This window comes from Erithacus rubecula, assembly GCF_903797595.1.
Source record: "Erithacus rubecula genome assembly, chromosome: 6".
Classification (NCBI taxonomy): Eukaryota; Metazoa; Chordata; class Aves; order Passeriformes; family Muscicapidae; genus Erithacus; species Erithacus rubecula.
The window spans coordinates 4,540,557-4,563,543 of NC_136688.1; the positions used below are offsets into that span (position 1 = coordinate 4,540,557).

The 22,987-nt window shown below is 44.8% G+C and overlaps 1 protein-coding gene and 1 long non-coding RNA gene across 5 annotated transcripts in view; both read right to left on the bottom strand.

Annotated features, from left to right (window-relative positions):
* Positions 1 to 2,647: 2,647 nt before the first annotated feature.
* Positions 2,648 to 5,210, bottom strand: LOC306803262. Its single transcript, XR_013774591.1, has 5 exons — positions 5,079 to 5,210; positions 4,211 to 4,342; positions 3,944 to 4,055; positions 3,291 to 3,358; positions 2,648 to 2,667 (listed from the first exon to the last, which is right to left on the bottom strand). It is a non-coding gene; the product is annotated as an uncharacterized lncRNA (long non-coding RNA).
* A 3,255-nt stretch (positions 5,211 to 8,465) lies between these two features.
* Positions 8,466 to 22,987, bottom strand: part of OSBPL5 (oxysterol binding protein like 5) — a 170,480-nt gene continuing 155,958 nt past the window's right edge. For all 4 annotated transcript variants that reach the window (XM_079308388.1, XM_079308389.1, XM_079308386.1 and 1 more), the window contains 10 exons: positions 22,359 to 22,455; positions 21,360 to 21,458; positions 20,205 to 20,302; positions 19,349 to 19,438; positions 17,119 to 17,255; positions 13,378 to 13,563; positions 12,719 to 12,857; positions 11,472 to 11,589; positions 10,773 to 10,875; positions 8,466 to 9,786 (listed from right to left, as the gene is read on the bottom strand). In XM_079308388.1, coding sequence (XP_079164514.1) covers positions 9,651 to 9,786; positions 10,773 to 10,875; positions 11,472 to 11,589; positions 12,719 to 12,857; positions 13,378 to 13,563; positions 17,119 to 17,255; positions 19,349 to 19,438; positions 20,205 to 20,302; positions 21,360 to 21,458; positions 22,359 to 22,455 — 1,203 coding nt within the window. In that variant the 3' untranslated portion in view covers positions 8,466 to 9,650. The remainder of the gene's footprint in view (positions 9,787 to 10,772; positions 10,876 to 11,471; positions 11,590 to 12,718; positions 12,858 to 13,377; positions 13,564 to 17,118; positions 17,256 to 19,348; positions 19,439 to 20,204; positions 20,303 to 21,359; positions 21,459 to 22,358; positions 22,456 to 22,987) is intronic.

A 22,987-nucleotide genomic window follows, 5' to 3' on the forward strand; every position in this document is an offset into this window, starting at 1 on the left:
ACCTGGAGTCTTTGGCAGATCTGTGCCAGGCCATCAGATCCACACCATCCAAAGGATCCAGTTTTCCCTGGCTAGAGGCAGGGCCCCCCTAGCCCTGGTTATTTTGTTCCTGGGCATAAATACTAGAGGTTCTTTCCAGGGAATCTGACAGATCATCCTCCCTCTGTAATACCCAGCACCTTGGCCATGGGAGGCTGAGGCTCTACCTTCACTTTAATGGAGCTCCCTAGGTTAGTGTTTCCCTCCCCGAGCTGGCACACCTGTGCTGCCAGGACAAGTGGCATTCCCATCCCATTTTCCTATGCCATCCCCATGGTCACACAGAAAGAACCACAGATCAGCTGGTGGGATGTACCCTCTCTCCCTAGCCAGGAGATGTTGGGCTCTGACTTTGGGGCCTGTGCCATATGGGAATGGTTCCTCCCCACCTCCTCTCTCATCTCCTCCTGGAGATACAGAGGGATGGGCCTGTATTGGGCCATTGATCCTACTCCTGTAACTCTTCAGCTTGTTGGCAACAGAGCCCACTGTCTCTTGACTGTTATCATTGATCATTGCAGTGAAGGTGGTATATTGAGATGGCCCCAGGGTTGCCAAATTCCACAGCATCTGCTCTGTGCACCTGACCTTGTCAGGGTCATAGTCATGCTGTCCCTCCCTCCCAAAGAGCACCTCTAATACTGCTGCTTCTCTCAGCTGCTGGATCCCTTCCTCAAGGGTCTGCCAGCGCATCCTACGGTGATGCTCCTGCATTCTCTCTGTGCACAAACCTCTCTCTTACACTCATTAAAACTGCTCCCAGAGGGAAAGGAGGCCTTGCTCCCTTACAGATACGTGACTCAGACCTGAGTCCTGTGTCAGGGATCCCAAATTCCTTCCCTCAGTTCCATCCAGTTGTACACCTGTTCCCATAAGGTCCCAGTCCCGGAGTAACCAAGTTGTAAAAGACTCATGGCCTCAACATACAGTCTCCTTTTACAGATTACAGAAACATTTATACAACAGGGACTCAACTCTCAACCTTTGGCTCCTGTGCAGGTTGTGGTTGCCCTCCTTTCTTTTCCTTATTAACTAAGTGCTTTGATTTCATCTTAGACTTCTTCATTTCCACAGGGGCGACTGTTCCTGCTGTGACAGATGAAACATCTGTTGGTTCCACTGCTGCACCCTCAGACTCTCCCTCTTTAAGGCACAGTGAGGCTTTCTCACCAGCTGGGGAGATGAACTCCCTCAGCATCCGGCCCATCTCATGCATCTCCTTCACTAGAGTACCCACCCACTCTGGGTGGTTCATTTCTGAGGTGAGCTGTGGGGCAGCATTCCTATTTCCTGGGGTAGGTATCAGGGTAGTTATCCAAGTCAATCTCCCCTTAGCTCTGAATGTTAAACAGAACAGGCATTATCAGCAACACCAGCCACTGTATGATATCACTAGCATTTACTGCAGATTTGAACCTGTCAAAACTGGTGGGGTACAAGGAAAAAACTGAGTGAAGGGGTTGGGAGAAGACTTCCCCTGCTGTCACTTCCTCACAGTAAGTACCATTATTGAAGTAACCCCAAAAACACAGTGCCATAGCTCTGCATCCATGAACCCCCCTCCCAGAGGAAGGTAAAAGTCCAGGTGACTTCCTCACCTTTTCCACCCATAAATTAAGCTGGCTAACAGCCACAGCAGACTTAGTTATAGGACACGTGTTTAGATAAGGGGGCTGCAAATGGGAGAGATACAGCTGTGACCACATGCAACCTGAACCAGGGGAAACTAGACCACATGGTGCCACCTAACAGAAGAAATTAAAACTCAAGGAGTGTGAGTCCTTTTTCACCCTTTCCTCTGGATGATCTCAGGCCCCACCTTTGGGCACCAAAATCTGTGCTGGTTTGAAAGACAGGTGTGCAAGGGAAAACAGGGCCCTCCATTGAAATGGAGAAAATAAATCCTAACCCTCTGAGCTTGTATCATTTTGAAATTAAGAGGCTCTCAGCAAAAATATGGGGATAGGGATAACAGGTCTTTGCTAGTATATATATTGAGGCAAATAAATGAAACAAGGCCATCTCTTACTTAAATATTTATTCATTTAAAAAACAAACAAAACCAAGTATAAAATTAACAAGAAACAGAACAGTAGCCCAGTTGCAGTCCCCTTGGCCACAGGCACTTTCCCCTGTGGTGCAGTTCCCATCACAGCTGGCAGTGAGCGCTGCCGGCTCCTGATGGGCAGGTACCATGGTCTCCACGTGGCTGCAGGGGTGCTGGGGTGATGGCAGCTGTGTCCCAGATGGGAAGGGGTGGAGGAGAGGCAGGATGCTCAGGAACAGCAAGCTGAAAGAGGGAGGGTGTCCTATGAGGGCAGGTGAGAGGGTGCAACAGCACAGAGGCAGCTCCGGTGTTGGGATGGCAGTGGTGGCAGTGACTGTCCTCCTCCAAAGCAAGGAGTGAGTGAGAGCCAGAAATTGCCCCCCACTCTCCTTTACCTGCTTCCAATCTCGGGGTGTCCCCCTCCCACCTGCCAGGGAAAGTCCTAAGAAACCAGGGAGGTTCCCACTCCCTGTCTCTAGGACCTCGCCATGAGGGCTTCTTAGCATGGCAATAGAAAAAAAATACACAGGCAAAGAGGACAGGAACAACCAACCCCAAGCAAACCCAAATAGCACTTGTCCCTGCAAAGAAAGAAAAACAAAATTAAATTAATACTGAAACAGTCCCCTGCATAGATATTCCTTACTGTCCTAGGGAAAAACCTAAGCCCAAACTAATACAACAACTCAGATAATTTTTCCTGGAAAAGAAAATTTTTTCTGCCCTGACCGTGTGAGTATTTGTTTGCACAGCACACCATCATCCAAAGGCAGCAGGGAATTCTGCAGAGAGCTGCAATAAAACTTCCACAAGGCTTTCTGAGAGACACTTCAGGGAAAATAAGTAGGCACAAGATGACAGCAACCTCTGGATGCTGTAGTACAGACAGTGTGCAGCCCTGGCAGAAGAGGAAGTTACTCCAAGTACAGTAAACATCTCTGCACTATCCATAGCTTTCAACTGGGCCACCCTTGAAACTTGAAGAACCCTGGCAACACATGAAGCTTTCACCCAGTGAAACTCAAGGAGGTTTGGCCCATCAAGCAATTGGAGAACTTGGCCTTAGCAAGTCCCAGACTAACAGGCAGCTCCTGTTCAATGTGTTACAGCAGTTGAAACACTGTTGTACAGACTGCTCTGGTGTTATTAGCCTGAAGGCACAGACCCAACAAACTAAGCTGAGGGGGTTTTTTGTGCACCAGACCTTGACTGGGTGTGCCTGCATCCGCAGCATCAGTGGAATTCTGTGAGATGTCTTTCTCGTCCGGATGCCTGAAGGGGATGGTAACACAAGGTTGCATCAACATTTCCAGAGCAATACTTGGCTCGGCCCAGACCTGATTCTTTTCCAGACAGAGCTTAGAACCATGACCAGAACATGCATAAGCTTTGAGAGAAGTGCACTTCTAAACAACCCAAGAAAAAAAACCCAGCAAAGCAGATAAAATTCAGGTATGTTACCTTCTAAGCGAAGAGGGAAAAGAAAACTAAAAACCCACAGAGTAGAGGCATTATTCATGCACACTTAGTTTCCTTCAACAGGGAGTTCTGCATCCCAAAATTTTTAGCGGGGTGCTAGAAAGTTCATTCACCCGTGTTTCTGGGGAAATACCAACCTGAAGAGACAAAAAATGCACATTTACAGCCATAGGCAACTAGCACAGAGATACCCAAGTCCATCTCTTTGCAGCTATCAACATCACAGATTTTGACACCTAACACGTTAAATGCATGAATAATGCCATTTGGGTTCAGGGCAATTTTTTACAGCCTGATGATGTGTTAGCTATTGGCACAGATTGGGCCACAGCTCTAACTTTTCATTGAAGGAAAAGAATGACTTGGTCTCAAACTTACTTTTCACTGTTTCTCTCACATATCTCACAGCCCTCATCAGCACAGAAATACCCGTGTTTGCACTGGCATTCAGCATCCTGTGTCAGAGTACAGGGACTCAGGGTTATCCGATCTAAAAATCAAAAAGAAGTTGGCAAGTGCAAAGATTATGCTCAGGCCAAAATGGCCATTTAATTTTAAGTTCCATATGCTCCATGAAGACCAGGCTTTCTACATTAAAGAAGGGGAAATGGCTCCAATCCCATCAGGTTTCATAATGTTTTGTACCTTCATTGCACTGTCTGCAAGGCACACATTCCTCCAAGCCATTTGCATGGGCAGTAAAGCTTTTTCCTTGCTTGCAAGGGTCACATTTTCCTTTTGAATGTGGAACACTGCAGTGAACAGCAACAAAAGTACCTGTGGAAGAAGAAAACAGGCAGCAGCAAAGTCAGGGGGTCTTTTGACAGACAAAGGGCTAAACCAGGATATTAAAGCACAAAGTTCTGGGGAGAATTCAACCCTTCCTTGCAAATCAATCATGTGCCACATGAATCAAACAGCACAGGAGAGTCAGGAGGAACACTGGGAATTTGCTGCTCAGACAGGGAGAGGTGCAGAACGAGGTGTCCAGCAAGGCCTCAGCTGGGACAAGGATCAGTCACTGCAGTGGCTCAGGCAGGGAGCCATGTGGATGGCAGCATTGCTGAAGGAATGGGACAAGCCCAGGGACAATTGCTTTCAATCAACTTGTTTTCTCCTTTGTCTGAACCCACATAAATGCACCAGTAAACTTCTGATACTCAGGAGAGGTTTTCTCTTGTTGCAAAGCTTGTTAACTCTGCACACATTGCGCACAGAGGGGAGAGCAAAACCATACTGAAGTTTTGCCTACAGACACAGAAATATCAGAATTCCCCTAGGCCCTTTCTTGGCGCTAATTAAAATCGTTTAGCATCAAAAACTTTATCCTCAACCACAAGCAGAGGCTTCCTGGCTTGATGCTAAAGCACCTCTCCCAGTCATCACCTGTTGCATTAAGGAGCTCTCACTTCAAACAGCACCAAAAGTCATCACAGCTCCAACCAGGCTTCCCCTTTCACAGCATGCAATGGAAGAAACAAGAGCTAGCAGCTGTCACTGCTCAAAGTCTTACCTGCTTCACACAATACACAGCAGAGACCTTCGTGGGGATACTCATTCTGCCCACAGTTGTCTTGGGCTCCAGGCACGGTCAGTAGCACAACCTACAGGGCAGGCAAACAGGCACCTGGAGTGATTCATCCTCCCAGGATAAGATAACTATCCTGAGGAGATTAACTTGTAAAGACTTGGAAACACATTCACAAGTTCATGGGAAGCCACAGAGGAAACCCAAACAAATTTCGGTTAATTGCTGCTCACAGCAATAATTGCCATCACAAAGCTGGGGTTAAGGCAGCACCACACAGTGGGTGATGGATTTAAGGCAACTATTGCCACGTATTCCTGCATCCATATAAACTTGTTTTCTTTCCACTAGCTCACTGCAGTGACCAAAGTTTCTGCGGTGTTCAAGGGACTCACTTCTGCCTTTTTCCATTTTCTTAATTCATCAGAAGCTGTGCTACTCTCGCTGCAGCAAAATTGAGGAAACTCCCCACAGACGCATCCAACGTGTCTCTCTAACCGTAGGCAGAAGGCAAGCCGAGTCATTCACACTGCTACCAGAGCATTCGTATGATTTTTTTTTTTTTTTTTTTTTTTAAGAAAAAGAATCGCGCGGGGCGCATTCCCGGCAGCGCTCCCGCGGTGCGCCAGGTGCTTCAGGAATGCGAGCGCAGGTTCATTGTCTGCGCCCAGGGACACCTGAGTCACATCTCTCACAACGCGCACACGAGAAGAACTGCTAGAACAAGAGCAGGAGGGGAAGGGGCGGCCGCCCAGCGCCCCGTCACTAATTGCCAGCAGCCGGCATCTTTTAAGTAAAACCAAGAGGGTCCTGTACTCTAAACTGTGCTCTGCTGGACTGAAAAGCTTCCCCGTAGCTGTGGGGATGTGGGAAAACTTCCACATTCACAGTCAAATAACATAGAGAATATTAAAGAATTTCCTCCTTACTGGTGGCCTTTTTTATTTCTTTTTTCCCCCCACGAGAGACGGAAGGCGACAGCGAGTGCGTCAGTAAGTTCCTACGGTGAGGAGCTACTTGAGGAACTCCGCCAACCCTAAGGGTGCGGGGCTCGCGGCGCATCCAAACAAGGTTTGCGGGGACATCAAAAAAAGACAAAAAGTTCGGGAAAGTTACTAAAGTCTCTTGAAGAAGAAAACGGAAAGAAAATAAAAAGAAAGGAAGTAAAACCCCATAAGCGTCTCTCACACTAGAGCTGCAGGAAGATTCTTTCCCCGTCAAAGAGCGGAGTGTGGGTTGCCTGCGGACGGCTGACAGCCACCGCTAGCGGAGGGCGAGCCCGCAGACAGTAGCCCCGTTGAGTCCCCCCAGCACTCACCTGCAGGAGCAGCGGCAGCGGCCCCATCACCGGCCCGGCTCCCAAGGCGCCGCTGCCCCGGCGCAGGACGCGAGGCGAGGGCGGTGAGATGGGGTGAGGGGGAGGCGTGGCTCTGCAGTAATACACTGCGCCGGACAGAGCGCTTCTTCTACGATGTTGTGCGATATTCCCGCAAACCGCACCCAATCGCCTGAATAAATATCTCCACCTGAACCTCGGGCGCTGAAGGGCTGCCCACCCTGATCGCAAAAAGCACAGGGAAAGGCTGTAAGGAGAATTTTTCCAACAGTGTGCAAACGAAGTGCAGATAGCTGATTTTTCTAAAGCCTTAAAAGGGTTCTCACGCTTCTCCTCAGCAGTTATTCCTCTCAGAGAAAGAACGTTTCTGGCCATGAATTTCCTCGAGAATACTTTTCATTTCCCATGTAACTGGCATGTAGGAACATTCACCTCCAGATGTTGAAACTGGATGAGAATTAATGGCACAAGGATTCATAGGCTGTTCCTTTTCGGATTAATTTTTAAACCTCTGCGGCAACAGCCTGAAATGCTACATACTCTTCCTCTGCTGATGCAATAGATCGGTGATTTCTTTCACTGAATTGTTGCTCTTGTGGCAACAGTGTTTATTTTACTCACCGGTGAGGGTGAGGAAGCAGGCAAGGAGCAAAGCAGACACTGCTGGATTTTGGTACTGGCAGCTGCCCTGCCTGCCTGTGAGCCAAGGAAGGAGTCAGTGTTGTGTGCAGCTTGCTGCCTGTGAGGAAAATCAAAAACTGCTATTGCTGTCTGTCCTGGTTTGACAGTGAAGGCAATATGGCCAAACAACTTCTCCTCATTATTCTGCTTATCCAGCGTATTTCAGAATATTTCTCGTTGTATCATTTCGTGGCCAGATGAACACTCTGCAGACCCACCTGTGAGGGTGAAATATGTGATTATCTCTTTTACTGCCCAGAATAAAACTTGCAAACACTTTGTTCTCTCTCCCAAGTGGAAGAAAAGAACCAAAATCAAGACATGCACAAGAACCAACATAAAAATTCTGAGGCTGAACAAAAGAAAAAGTCAAATCCCAGATGAAGAAAGGAAAAAAAAGTGGTGGACCGAAATGTCTCTTTTTTCAAACTATAAAAAATAAACTCTTGTTTCCCTATCACACATTAAAATATAAGGTAAATAAATGTTTTAACTGTAAATATAAACAGAGACATTCGAGCTAGAATAAACAAATATTAAAATGACTATAATCCCATAAATTTAAATTAAAAAAAAAAAAAAAAAACACAAAAAACCCTGCTGTTCCCTATGGAAGAATAAGCAAAAAAAAAAAAAAACAAAACAAAACAAACCAAAAAAAACCAACCCCAAAACCAAAAAAAACCCCAACAAACACGCCTCCCCCACCCATTTTCAAAGATGAAGAAAGCTGCTGTTTAAACTGTTACAATCCTTACAACGTGCCCCATAAGCTAATATAGTCCTGAATAATGGTTGTGAAAATCTGTTAGTCAAAGAAGAGATGTTTACAAAATGATCAAATTTCCATTCTCCTGGGTGGCTAATCACTGTGGCATTGTGGCCATGAAAAACTGTTTCTTCTGTAAAAATCTCCATAGTCTGAAGAGAGAAGTCTCCTTTCCCAAATAAATTAGTGAAAGACTTTTTTAAAAAAAAAAAATATTAACTAATAATTTTCTGTACGTTGTCAGTATAAACAAAAAAAAAGAAGAAAAAAGAAGTGTTCCGAAAATTTTATTCTGAATTTTACTTTTTTTGATAGTTTCTAATAATAAAGTTTTTCTTTGTACCCTTTAAAGTTTAAGCCTATTTTGCCTTCATTCTAATCTTATTTCACAGCAAAAATTTAATAAATAATTCTAATAAGTGCACTGATGATGTAGCCAATGCTAAACCCATGACACTGTACTAACTTATGGACCAGATCTGACACTGTTGGATGCAATTTCCTGTAGATTTTCCTTTAAAAAGTGATTTACTTGTAAAACACTCTCAAACACAACCCCCCAAAAAAATGTCAGATAGACTGCCAATGAAAGTTGTGTGTAGTTTTTATTTCAACATATCAAGCACAAACAGGTTTCCCCTAACTGGGGAGTATGACGAGGAATGTACTCAAAAATTTGGAAACATTTACATTGAAAGATAGCCCAGACTGGCACCACCACTAAGTATTTTAAGGCTGTATATATAGCAGTACTTACCACTTGGAACTACTTCAGGCCAGAAAAGAAAGGCTTAGTACTGTCTGCAGTCTAAAGAAAATATTGCAAATCTTTAAAAAATGGTGTAAAATAGGAAGACTATTAACAGGGTTGAACAATGCAGTGGCAAAACCCTCCCTCTTTCCTGACCTTTGACAATAAATGTGCCTAAGACCAAACACACGTACACCTACATCCCTCCCATCCTCACCTATGCTGGGGCAGTGGATTTCTCTCTACAATGCTAGGGTGTGATATTATAAAACAGCCATAGAGCAAATAATAACAAGAATAGTAAGTGACCAGGTTTTGCAAACAGGCGTGCGTGTCTGACATCACACTCGATGGGCCACACTCAGGACAGTGGCTCCATAACCAGACAAGGAGCTTTCACTGAATACTTCCCATTTCCTAAAGAAGAATGGCTCTAGGAAATTGTGTATATTTACAGTTTCTGTGGAATGGAAAATAAAGCACATCCTGAGGTCCCATTGTGTTGACTAAACAGATCATAACTTAATATCCTGGGGCTGGATTTTTTGGACCAAGTGTTATCCCTCCTGTAATTAAAGGCAGCTGGACAGGCACCGTGGACATCAGTTCTTCATTGCTCTCCCTCACTCCTGGAGCTATGACCCAGGCTGCCATGCCTTTTCCAAAATGTTGAGGTGATTACCATTTTGGGGTTACCAATACTGCTGGGTAATTATTAATTGCATCAGAAAATGACAAAACATAGAAAACAAATTGCACAATTAAAGCTACATTTGGCTTCAGCATTAAGGCCCATACAGGTTAAGAGGTCCTTGAAGATGTACATGTAAAAGGCAAAAATGACATAATCTGCAGGAACAAAGTTTTGCAGGTTCTAAGGTCCCTTTTTAACCTCGTTTTCCCACTTCCTTCCACCTCTGCCGTGTTGGTTCTAAAGTGCTTTGGTGCCTCGCTGGGCTCCTTGCGCGAGTGGCCCCCTCCTGCAGCCAGTGCTCATTATTGCTGCCAAACGTAGTGACTTTATTTGAAGACATAATTAATGAAGAGTTGACACGTAAGAAAGATGCAGAGGAGAAACCAACAGCGAGAGTCCAGGAAGAAGCTTTCAGAAGAGGCCTTCCTGTGGAAGGACTTCTTGTTCAGAGCACTGAGGTTTCTGCAAAAGAAAGCAATATAGTTATTTGTGTGTTGGAGAGAGGTGTGCCTTCCTTCACACGTGTGCATACCCAGAACATCCACACCAGGAGGGATCCCTGTATTTTGGTGACACCCTCAGGGGCAGAGCAGTGTGCCCACCCAGACTTTACCTCCCCCTTTTTAACAGGAAGATTAGTGCTTCTGGCTGCAGCTGGTTGGCATGGAAAGGGCATAAACCCCAAGAAATCTCTTCATCCAGCACCCACTCTTAACCCTGTGAGTTTAACCTTTCCAAATGCAAGGCCTGCCCTGGACACCCCCAGGAGCTGCAGTGAAGCTAAAACCAGATCACCAATGAATCTGGCATCCAGAAATAGTATCATGTGTGATATCCAGAGTGGATCATGTGTGATCCCACATCACTGAAGCCTTGGGAGAGCTGGATAATACTCCTCACACAGAGGGGAATCAACAGAGCTCCCTGCAGCAGAAGTAGCAGTTAATACCTCCCCACAGGAGTCTACAGGGCAAAGTCCTCTGTCAGCAGCAGGTGTAGTTAAAGCTTCTCTCAGATGGCAACCAGCAATTTGTACAAAAAACTTGGAGTTTAGTGCTTTTCATCATGCAACCCAGTTTTTCAGACCACAACCCTACATCTCTGTAGCAAACTGAGGAAGTTCCTAACATCCTCGACCGGAAGGGAGACCTCACATGTTCTTTCCAGGCAGGGATATATTAGCCAGGACCTGGCCCAGCCCCTCTCAGCCACAAATTGTGTAACATGCTGACGTGATGCTTTTTGCCCACAAAGAATGAGCTAAGATGAAGAGATTTCCTCTCACTGTTTCAAGCAGAGTGTGCATTTGTCTTTCTGGTGTGTTGACTTTAACTGCAACAATCTGAACTGCACTCCTGTAGTTCACACAAAAGTCCACAGTAAGGAGCTCAATACCCAAGTTACCTTTGGCCCATTAAGATCATTGACTCATGACAGAAAATGCTTACCTGTGTATGTCCTGTTGGGCTTTCTGTAGGGATAAGACAGCTGAGTGAATTTCCTTCAGGTGATTCATTTCTTTTCCACACTGAGCACACAGGCTTTCAAACCCTGCAGCAAGGTATTGAAGGACAATTATGTTTTGCATGACCATTCTGATGGTAGTGATGAAACACAGCAAGAGGGTACTCTAATTGTCACTGTCTAACTATCACTGCTAGGGGGAAGCCTTTCAGGATGAAAAATGGGGAGAAGGAGACAGGGAACAATTTTCCACCCACAAGACCCAGGCCACTGTAACAGGTTCTGAGACTCTGGCTCGAGGTGCTTTTCAGTCAGCACTAACTATGCTAACTAACAATGCTCCCCAGCTGAGGGGAGGAGAAAGGAGTGCTCACACCTGCCCCCTCTCTCAAACATCCAAGGTTACCTCTAACAAAGGCAGAGAAAAGAGAAGCACAGACTGTTTCCCATGTGTTGACTGGAATGTCAATGTATTTTTCCAATTTTGCCAGGAATTAGGAAGTCCTTGTTGTAAGGCAGAAAGAGAAACAGCACATACAGAGAACAGAAAAGCAGAACATTCTCTGTGCTGCCTGCGGGCTGTTGCCCATGGTATTACCTGGGCCAGAAATGTCCCAGGGCTGGCTCAAGAATTAAAATACCAATGGAATTAAAGCCTGACCTAGTGACACCCAAATACTTGCCATCATCATCTGAGAGCTCCTGCACTGACTCTGGTGTTGAGCAGCTGCTCTCTGTGTTCTGGCTGTGGTTGGAGGGCTGATCACTGGTTTTGCGGCGCCTGCAGTCTTTGGCAGATCTCTGGATGAAACAGGGATTAGAAGTGACTCCGTCTCTATCACTTTGAAGACGTGTTTGCTTTAAACAAAACAATTTGGGTGCTGGGAAATATATGTGAAGTTTGGTTGCTTCCTCAGCAACTCCTAGTAGTTGGACCCTGGCAGCTCCTTAAGTAGATCATACATGTGCCTCATACAGAAGCATTTTCCCAAATGACAATGTTCTTAAGACACTTATCCAAACTATTCTTCTTGTAGCTTTAACTGACATATATTATGGATCATTTTATAGCTCCTTTGCTGAGTTGTGCACCCAACTCAGACAGGCATGTAAGAGAAAGTTGGAAAAGAAGAAAAAATTAGAATCAAATTCCCCAGCAAAGATTTTTCAGAAGGTGCACGAAGGATCTAAACATCACAGAATTTTTATGCCTACTCTGTTGATGCCCTTTGGAAAGTTTCTCCTTCTCTCTCAGATGAGTAAACCAAACGTATTGATTCAAACTTATCACTAGAGGGCCTGAAAAGCAGCTATGTATCTCAATTTCCCCACTGAATAAGAGACATTAGATGTGAGGTATAATACAAGAAAATTACATAATAAGATACAAGTTTTTCAGTGTAATATGGGTTATACTTAGGTAGTTTAGCAGTTCTACATTTGAAAATGTGTTATGAATGACATGTATCACTCCAAAGATGAAAGCATTGAAATAGGGGAAATATTATCTCTTTTTAAGGGAAAGGATGGAAAGATATTTCTTGTCTTGTCTGAGAGAGTGCGTGATAAAGGCTGATGGCAAGGACTGAAACTGAAATCAGGGGATCTCAGTTGTGTACTCCAAAACCTATGGGAAGTTTTCTGCTTTGGAAACTCTGAATAGTGAAGTTCAGCTCAGTCATGTGCAAAATTCACTGTCACTAATATTGGGTGGAAGAAAAATGCCAAAACTGATAGAATGAGTCAATCAGAAATTACAATTCTTTGGAGTTAACAATGGTATAGTAATGCAGGTCTATGGTCACAAGCTATATTTACCCAAAACAAAACTTTCAGCCTATGCTGTGCTTACATGCAAATGCTGTAGAAAAAGGGCTGTGTATCTAAACAATCATAAAGAATATTATAATCCCCAAAACAGGCTTTTTACCTTGTGCCGTGTAATTTGATTGTTTATGCACGTTGCTTTGTGGTTTGACATCCTTGTGGATAAGTGTCTTTCCATTGTCTGAAGTATTCCATCCTTCTCAAATTGGGCAATGTCATTCAAAGGATCCCATGGTCTTAGACTTTTGAGACCAAATTAAAAACAAATCATCAGAAAAGCAAGAATCTCACATTAGGTGTGTTAAGCCCAGTACACTAATCCCACATGCATCAGAGCAGACAATCATCCCTGACAGACTTTCCAGATGCAGTGACAAGACTGACAGATAGTTCCCTGCACGTTCACAGCTCCTTGCAGAAAGCGAGGGGGTTCAGCCTCCAGAGGCTTCGCCCTTCTTGCCCAGGGGAGGAGAGCACAGTTGCTAACTCTGCTCTGAACAGAGCAGAAAATCTCTGCTAAATGACTGCACTTGATTGCAGCAATAGGAATTTACATCAATGGCACAGTGGATTTTCCACTGCCATTCCCTCATTTGCAGCTATTCCCAATTAGTATCATGAATATGTATTCTAGTGATGCCATGGAGCTCTGGACGTGGTTTTGGGGAACGGCAGGGCTCCAATGACAGGTCTGCAGCCCTGCTTGCATCCCTGGGAGCTCAGGCAGTGGGAGGAGTTGGGAAGCCCCAGGCCAGCACTCACTCCTGGTATTTGTAGTGCCACTCGTTGGTGCCGGCATCGTGCCGGAACAGCAGCGGTTTCCATTCCGCGCCGCTCTCCCTCCGCTCCCGGGCCGCGTTCCTCTGCTCCTCTTCCAGAACAAACTTCTCCTGCGTCGCCTTGTGTTGATCACCTTTGTTTATTGCGCTGGTAACGTGCTGCCAAAGCCTAGGAACAATCGGAAGGAAGTTAAACCACCTCAGAACCATCAATGTGTTTGGCCAGGTGGAACTTGTCAGTATTAGCAGTATTAACTTGTCGGTTAATATTCCATCAGAACTGTCAACCTCTGTTTATTCTTGTAAGTTGAAGGAAACGAGAATGGCAACACTGAATGCTCCTAAGTGACTAACTGAAGCAACCTTCTCTTAGATAATAGCATTCTTCAGTGCTGTCTGAGTCATAACTGATTATTAACCCACTGGGATCCATAGCCTCTTTAGACATGATGGAGAATCTGTTCTGCTCCTCAACCTTTCAGGCATTTCTGTTTTAAACACTTTGTGTCAATGCCTATCCCCAAAACAAAGGCTTTATATTTAAAGTTTAGAAGCACTAGAAAATGAATTTATAAGCACATCTTGTAGCTGCACATGCACCTCCTATGTAGGATCCTATGTAGGATCTACAACCTGATCTGTAGGAAGCTGATTCAATCCACAAGCAACAAGCATGTCCTGGTGCTCACAAGCTGCAAGCACAAACACAGGTTTTCACCCACACTTGTTGGCAGCTGCCAAAGGAAACGTAATCTCTCATATGATGCTCTTAGTAAGCATCTGCCCTGGAGAGAGGATATGCCTTCTACCAGGGAAAAACCAACACCTCTTTTTTTACTATAGCCAAGCTGTGATCAGCTTCTCCACAGTTCCTCTAATCAGAGCACTCTACCTTCATTTCAGACTGAAAATACTTCTGAACCTAGCAGTTAGCTCTCCCAAAACATTACTGCATGTAATGTTTAGTGCTTAGAATGTGCACAGGAGATCCAGGCTGCTCCAGCATTCCCAGCTCCACAAAACACCCATCCACCATTTAGAAGATGAATTCATTACCGCATTTAATTTGGAGCCTGTTGTGCAGCTCTTAATTTAAAAGTGATCCTGAAACTTTCATTATATTTCTATCACCATACATTAACACAGCACTTCCAAAAATGTGTCTTCTTAGATTAACTGAACACAGAGCAAGACCTTCCTTTCCTTTTTAACAAGTCACTCCCCTATTTCTTTGTATTAATTTTTTCTCCCAGAAACAAAGGAAAGAAATTCAGTGATGAGGATGGGAGAGGGAGGAGTGAAAAGCCTGAGAAAATACTGTGGTGTTGTAAAACCTGTCCTAAGGAATGCAGTGGTGTAAGGAGTGAGTCCCCAAATTCTACAAACCTTAGAGGGACAGCACAAAATTGTTTGATAAGAGCAAATTACTCCATCAAGACCTGCATGTGTCAGACAATGAGAGCCTCCACGGTGAGCTGCATGACAGTATGAGCTTCAGAGATTTCCAACAATTGTGAAAATAGGTGACTTTCAGCACTGCAGGGAAAACTAAGCAATTTAGGCAGAATATATCCTGGATTAGATGGGATTTATTAATGCAACTGTCAGCATAAGAAGTTTGGTGGAATGTCTGTTAGGGATCTCTGTAACTGTCCCTTTTGCCTCCTTCCCTTGGATGCTTGTATAATTATTAATCTCTGATGTAGCAAAGTGAGTCTGGCCATAAACTCTGGTAAACAGAGAACTGGAAATTCTGTGCCCACAAGACCAAGATTCTCCTTTAAAAGAATCTTCTGAAGATGAAGAGATAAATGTACTACAGTCTGTCCTGCTCTGCAGTTAACAAATCTGCTCTGTAAGTTACAGACTTAATTGCCCATAATGCTCACTGCTGTCCAAATGAAACCTTCATGTGTTTTTATTTTCATGCAGTCTCTTTCTTTACCTATAAAAAGAGGAATCTTGTTAGGGTGATGTGATGCAACACCAAATTGAGATGTCCACAGAGAAGTGGACAATGTAATGCAGAGCCAGGCAGCTGCACCTGCATGTGCTGGCTTGGGATGTTGGCTGGTGCTGGCTGACCACAGTGGAAAGGAAGCACAACTGATTTAAAGCCAGCCAGCTCCACATAACTTTGCTCAACACATAGTGCTCTTGCTCAACAATTGTACAGTGTGCATTATTCATTCCTTCTATTTCCTAAGTGTATTGGGTTTGCATGGCCTGGTTTTTGGCAACAGGGGTGCTACAGAGGTGGCTTCTGTGAAAAGCTCCAGAAGCTTCCACAACATCTGGCAGCATCCTGATGGCTCCAAATATGGACATATTGCTGGCCAACACTGGGGTAATGGCAATGCCTCTGTGATAACACACTGAGGAAGAAATCAAAAGAATGGTTGTGGCACAGTTTTAATTGTGACTAGAGAAGAGCTGGGTGAGAACATGTGAGAGCAACAGCCTTGCAGACACCAGGGTGAGTGCAGAAGGATGGGAAGGAGTGCTCCAGGTGCCAGATTCCTCTGCAGCCCACGGAGACCCACAGGGATGCAGAGATCCACCCACAGCCCATGGAGGAGACCCACACCAGAGCCAGTGGATGCCTAAGTGGAAGCTGTGACCCTGTGGGAGGCCCATGGAGAGAGGAGCCCACACTGGAGCAGCCTGTCCGTGAAGAACCCCATGGAACAGTGACCCATGGGGCAGCTGTCTGGGGAGGCCTGCTGCCCAGGGGATGGACTCACACTGCAGCAGTTTGCAGTGAGCTGCTGCTCATGAGATGGAAAAGTTAATGGAGAACTGTCTCCTGTGGGAGGGACTCCACAGTGCAGCAGTGAAGGACTCCTTTCCCTGAGCAGCAGGAGAAGCCATGGCTAATAAAGTGACTAAAATCCCCACTTTCCTGTCTCCTTGTGGTAGAGCTGTGAAGGAAGGGGTGGGGGGAAGGTGGTTTTAGGGACTTATTTTACTTCTCATTATCCTGGTCTGATTTTTAAACAATAACTTTATTTTATTGTTGAACCTGTTTTGCTCTCGATGGTAATTGATGAGCATCTTCTCATGGATGTTATCTCAACTCACAAACCCTTGGTTAAATTTTCTGTCCTCTGTGCAGCTGGAGAGGAAGTGAGTGAGTGATTTTTGTGGGCATGTGGCATCCAGCCAGGGTCAAACCGCAACACTAAGTTATTTTCCAGACTACCTTTATAAGTAACCTAGCCTGTTTCAGACTGCATCAGAGATCTCAGCTGAGATTATGAGGTAAACATCTGTATAATTACATTCATAAAATCCTGTTATGTGGTTCGAAGTACTGCTCTGCGGATGCCAGGACTTTCCACAATTCCTACATCTACTTGAAGAGCTTGTGGTTCAAATAACCATTCCTAACAAGATATCTAACCTCAGGATGACATCCTGCCCTTTCATAAAATGCTTCAGCAGTTACAGACATCTCTGGAGTCCAGGCAGAATTGTTATTTTAAGCAGATAAAATGTAGCCTCAACTATTTCTCAGTCCGAGTCTATTTCAAAGCTGCACTTCATGGAATTACTCCCAGTAGCCTAGAAAGAAACAGGTAAATGGGTGGGTAATATGTGCCAACAAAGCAGGTCACTGTCTTTCCAGGACAGTGCTGAGGGACTGGAGGAGCTCTGCTGGTCAGAAGCCTGCTCCCAGGAGAGAAGCAGCAGTGAGGTCAAGCAAGTTCCCCAAGCTCTCTACCTCTCTGACTCAAAGTCTGTCTGCTCCTCAAACAGCACAATGTGGCGCTTCAGCCTCTGCCTTCGCACTTCGCTGGTCGGGTTCCAGAAGGTTTCTGTGCTCCCATTCTTCAGCTCATTTATAAGCACTTCTCCATCCTGAGGAGGAAAATTAAATGAATTAATGACAATCAGAAAACCAAGGCAGAAATTAATCCTGATAAATCAAAGCTGCTCCTGGATGATAATAAGGGGTATCAGTTGGAGGCTTCTTTCTTCCTCTATCCAATAAAATCTCACTGAACACTTCCTGAAAGTTTCTGAAATGAATGAGATTAGGTATTGCCAGAAACAGTGGTTGCATTTATCATTCATCAGAGTAGAAAGGGACCTGGTTGCTTCTATTAAGTCTTGTCCCCAAACCTGACTGCCCATAAAAGCCCTAAGATACTATTCTTTCACCACTTTTCCTCTCACCACTCAGCATATATAAACAAGATCCCTGGCTCCTTTTTTCCAAAGTCTCCCTCAGGACTTTCTCTCCCATGTTCCAATATGCTAGTTTCAGGACTGATCCCAGGTCCCCAAGGGACCCCCAGTGTGGACAGGATGAGGTAGGCAGGCATTATCAAGCACCACTACATGAACCTCTAATAAGTACCTGCACAAGCACTCAGCTGCTGCTGTGACCCTAGGACTGTGAAGCATTGGGATTTGCTTCCCTTCTTTATTCAGGTGGGTTTTCAGGTCCTAAGGCAGAGGATTTGCCTTTCAGATGCAAGGATTTTTGTCAGGAAACTGGATGGTGTCAGAGAGAAGCCAGGAGAGCAGGCCAGTACTCCCAGTGGGGTGGGAGGAGAACGAGCACCATCCCTACCCCACAACATGGCAGCTCCTCTGTTCACTGCACACAGCTGCAAGCAGCAGCTTACAGAGCCACCCTTCCAAAGCTTTTAACTTCTTTCATACATCACTACAGTTTTGTGCACCACAAACTACCAGCACAAAGGTCAGGGAAGAGAGTATAAGCAGAAAGCTGGGAACTGAGCAGCACTCAACCTTGTGGCCCAGGAGAGCCCCTGGATGACAGGATCTCATGGGTGGTATTGTCAGGACCCACTGCAGACAAGATACTCCACAGCCCAGCACAACTCACCACTGACAGGGCACATCCTGCAGGACAGGGAGCTTAGAATGGAGCAAATCCTTTGTATGTGTCTAGAAAGGGAAAACCTCCCAATTTCAAAATGGTCTTTAGCTTCCTGTGTAAAAATACAGACTGCCTGACAGGACAAGTCCAGCACCAAAGGCTTCACTGTGGTTAGCACCTCACCATAGCAAGTGCTTTATCCAGGCATACTTCACCTGGCCTACTTTAAATACCTCCTTCAAATAAGACAAATCTTTTCTCAGAAACAGCAATTTCTATAGACTGGCAAGGGAGCACAGGTCAAATGTAATGACAATGTAGATGCCCAAATGTTGCTCAGAGAAATACCCAGATGTCCAGCCCAAAGCCAAGATTTGCTGCTTTTGTTTCAGATATCAGGAGTTCCAACCAAAATTAGACTACATCATTCAGTATGCAACTTTATTCTTGTGGGATTTTGGCTTGAGGGTGCCTCAGAGTGAATCGCTTGTGTTTACGGGTGCACAAAGGTGTCAGGTTCAGCAGTCTGGCTGACTGTTCTGAGCTGGCCACAGAGATAACACCCTCACCACATTGGTAACCTCTGTCCTTCAACTGATGAACAGGGTCATATCTGTCTTCTACCATAAATGTTTGCTGTGGAAATAATGAATTCAAAACCCTCAAGTTTCTGATCATGGTCTAACTGGGAAATACTGAACACACCAGACAAAACACAGCCTCAAGATCTTTGCAATCACACCTAACACACATGATATCTCCTGCCATCAGGGCTTGTCCTAAACCTCAGACCATAAATACAGAAGCACTTGCTTTGATAGAGAACTCCCCTACTGCTCCCAGCCTCCCCAGGCTCTGGGTGTGGCCACCCCCACTGCACATGTAAGTGTAGATGAAGTGTAAATGACCTCCAGAGGTACCTTGAGAGGTGTGGCCCAGGCTCTGCTCACCTGCATGCCCTGAGGCTGGCAGGAAAAGGCAGGACAGGGCCCTGCCAGTGCCCATTCCAGTGCAGGGAGCCTGCCAAGGGCTGCCAGTCCTCCCTCAAACCCTGCAGTCATGGGCTTGTAACCTGTCAGCAACTTCGATTATCAAATGTTACCCAGTGTCCAGTGAGATTCGCTAGCACTTCTTCTCCACATTTAATCTTCCCCGAGATTTGATTAATGCTCGTGCTGCCACCAAAGAAGGGCTGTCAGGGGAGAAGAGAAACAACAAATGTGGTCAGTCTGGAGAGGACTGGAAGAGAGACAAACACAGAGATGCAATAGGAAGGAAGCAAAGTGCAACTGCTTGACTCCCACTGTTTCTGGGGAAAGGCAGAATGAATTCTAATATGGATTCTGGCTGCCTCACATTGTGCCCCCTTCCTTCTGTTTGTAATACCACAAACACTGTAGCTGCAGGTAGGGAGATAAACCTTGAGGTGCATTAACACTCAGGAGTGCAAATTCACTCAGAAGTCATTGTAATTCACTCAGAATCACCTGCCTGACCAAAGGGCTGTCACCTGTTATCTAGACCTGATAAACACAAGCTGCAGCTCACCATAAAACCCACAAGATAAAATTTGATGGCTGCTGGAGATGCCTTAAGATGTCTGACTTGCCACACCCTAACTCACATCCAAGTCCTTTGTACACTCACTGCATTTAGCAAGCAAAACTAATCATCCCTGCCTAAACAGAAGCCACACTGTTGTTGCCAAGCTTTCAGAACAAAATTTGGCCAGTAGCTAGCTGCAGTGAAAAGTCATATAAAACTAAGGCTTCCTGGGGACCATTTGAGTTGCAGAAGCAAAACCAACAGCAGGGTGACCCCCTCTCTTCAGGCACACTCTGCTCTGGTGGTCACATACACTGCTGGTACAGAAATGATCTGCTGTGAATGGTCAAACCCTGCCTGGGGCACAGGGGCAAACCTGAGACCCACTCAAAATGGGGCACAACATATCTTACCTTTAGTTTGAATTCCAGTTCTGCCCTGTGGTTAGTTTTCTCACAGTCAATGGTAACCTTCCCTCCAAGCTCCATTGTCATGGTACCATATAAAAGACCTGAAAGGAAAAAAAGAGGCTTAAGAGAAGCCACAGTGGAAGCAAGTGCTTTCTCAAGTCAACCTAGCTGTTGCTGACCCACTGTGAAATTAATTTCTTGGCTTAAAGTTTTGAAGAGACAGAACCAGAGTTTTCTAGGAAATGGCTGTTTACTTTAAGCATGAAAAATCTCCCCCTGAGTCCATATTCCCTATTTATTACACCAGCTAGGAAATACCTTGACTCATGGGTGCATCTGTGGCAAGCTAAAAGTGAAACAGGAAAAAAAGAAAGTTGTGCCCACAATCTCATTCACACTAGTGATTAAACAGACTCAGTCAGCTCTTTCAGGGTGGCTGAAGAAGAGAAATTTGGGATTCAACAGAATCTGGGAGACTTTTTATTATATTTACCATTTGCTGAAGAGGTGCTTTGCAGAAAAAGGAAAGTTGGTAAGAAGAAGGTTTATGCACAGGAATACTTCACAGAGGGCATGATATTATGAGGTTACTGTTTCCAGGTACCCAGGCCCTTCTAAATATAAACTTAGAAGTCATTGTGTCAAAAAATACTCAACCCCCAAAACTGGATTCAGCTGCTGGTTTTAACTCTGGGGCAGAAATGATGCAGACAGAGCTTGGTGAGGAGCAGTGAATCAGCAGCCATGCCCCAGCCTCAGCACACACGGGCTCCACAGAGCAAAACCACACAGCAGCACTGCCAGCCTCACTGAGGCAGCTCATGCTCTGGGCAGTGCAATGACTAGAATAACAAGGAAGTGGCAAGAGAAGTCAGGAATTTGCTTTGTCCTCAAAAAGACAAAAAATATAACAAGTAATTTCAGTGTTAACATAATAAACCTTTTTATCCTAAAAAGTTCAGAAATGTAGTAACCCAGAAAGAGTTCAGTGAGGATTACTGAAGGTGTCCTGCTGAGTGCTATGACTCGGGGGACTCTCTGGAGTTACCAGGCCCTGTGGCTATCAGCTGCTTGAGAGGGAAGAGCCAGTGCAAAGTTAGTCAGCAAGACACCATTTTGTTATTCTCTTTGTTTCCTATTTGAAGAGTCATATCTTACCTTTACAGTGGGCATATGGCATAGTGATTATATAATCTTCTCCTCTGCTTAGAAACATAAGCTTTGCTTTCCCATCCAACAGTGCAGAAAGTGAGTTGCCTAGAATTAAGAAAACATACACATTAAAAAGTTCATGTTATGCTTTGTCTCTACTCCTACTTTAGAAAATATAGGTCAGTTGAATTGTGCATAATTCAGGACCTTGCAAGTCATGCACAGCTGGAGGCAGGCAATTCTAACAAACTCTGCTGCTGTTGTTTGCTCTGGCATTTAGCCCCTCTAGCAGAAAGAGCAGTAGATTAAAGAGATCAATAGTGGGCACTTTGAAGTTTCTCAGGTCCTCCAGTTCTCACAACTTTTCTGACTGTGTATGATCCCAATAACAAAATGAAACTGCCAGAAGGACAGCAGAGACTATCTAAAATTGTTTGAGCAAACACACTCAGCAGAGGATAATTAAGTAATTAAGAAATGTTTGTCTAAAAAAACAGATTTCACATAGCAGCAGTGTTTCAGAGGCTGGAGTTGTGCTGTTTCCATTGACATTAAATGACTGGAGGACACCTTAAAGCTCTGGGGCTCAGCTCTCAGGAGTCTGGGAGCCAGATAAAGGTTCAGATCTGTTCAGAGTTTTGTCTGTGTTGCCTGGGTGCCAAAGTGTGGTTTACCATGACTCATCCCAGTCAGGCACACGTACCCAGTGCATACTGACAATCCCATACATGACCTTAGCCTTTGCCTTCTGATAAACAGATTTTAAAGCTCTTAATCTTTCTATTAGATTTTTTATTTCTTTTAGTATCAGAGGGGTGTCTAACTGAAATGGTGAAATTGGGGAAGACCCAGGAGAGTCAAGACAAGGAATTAGGCTGTCCCAGTGATAGATTTGTCAAATATTTCTTTGTTCTTATCTCTCAACACACTCAGGGATGATTAAAAAAACAAACCAAAACCGATGTCACAACGTTACCTGGGAGAGGTCTAGACTTAAAGCCTTACCATAAAACTTGGACCTAGCTAGAATGCTGCCAGAAATGCAGAATCCATCCTTCCTATTGCTGACATGAAAAGCTGACACTGGTGGGTGATGGGACACCTAGGATAAAAGCAAGCAGGGGTCATTTAGAGCAGTGTGCACAGGCCAAGCAAAAGTGTGGGGGTGTTGTGAACACTAAAGGCAGAAGACAATACATGGCACCATTATGTATGAGAGCACTATACATCTAATCTTTCTCTCCCACCCTGTATTTCTTTGAGTTTGTGAATGTTCATTTGCAGAGAACTCACTGAGATCACTTTCAGGCCAACATGTAGACTGTAAAGTTTTCAGGAAATAAATGAACAGTGCAGAAGTTTAGTGCAGCATTTGAATAATCTCCATGAAATGAATGCAGAGGTTGAAATAAAAATTTTTACAAAGCTAAAATTATCTGATTAAATAGAGGGAAAATGTAGGTGAAACTGGGAGTCCCTTTACTACAGACCACACAGTTCTCAGACCCCGTTATTAACACTGTAAATCTCAAACTACACTTTGTCAGGACAGTAAACTTATGAACTTTGTCCTTCATTTCATCACAAAAACATAGATATAAGCCCTCAATTTACTCCGATTAACATCATCATAG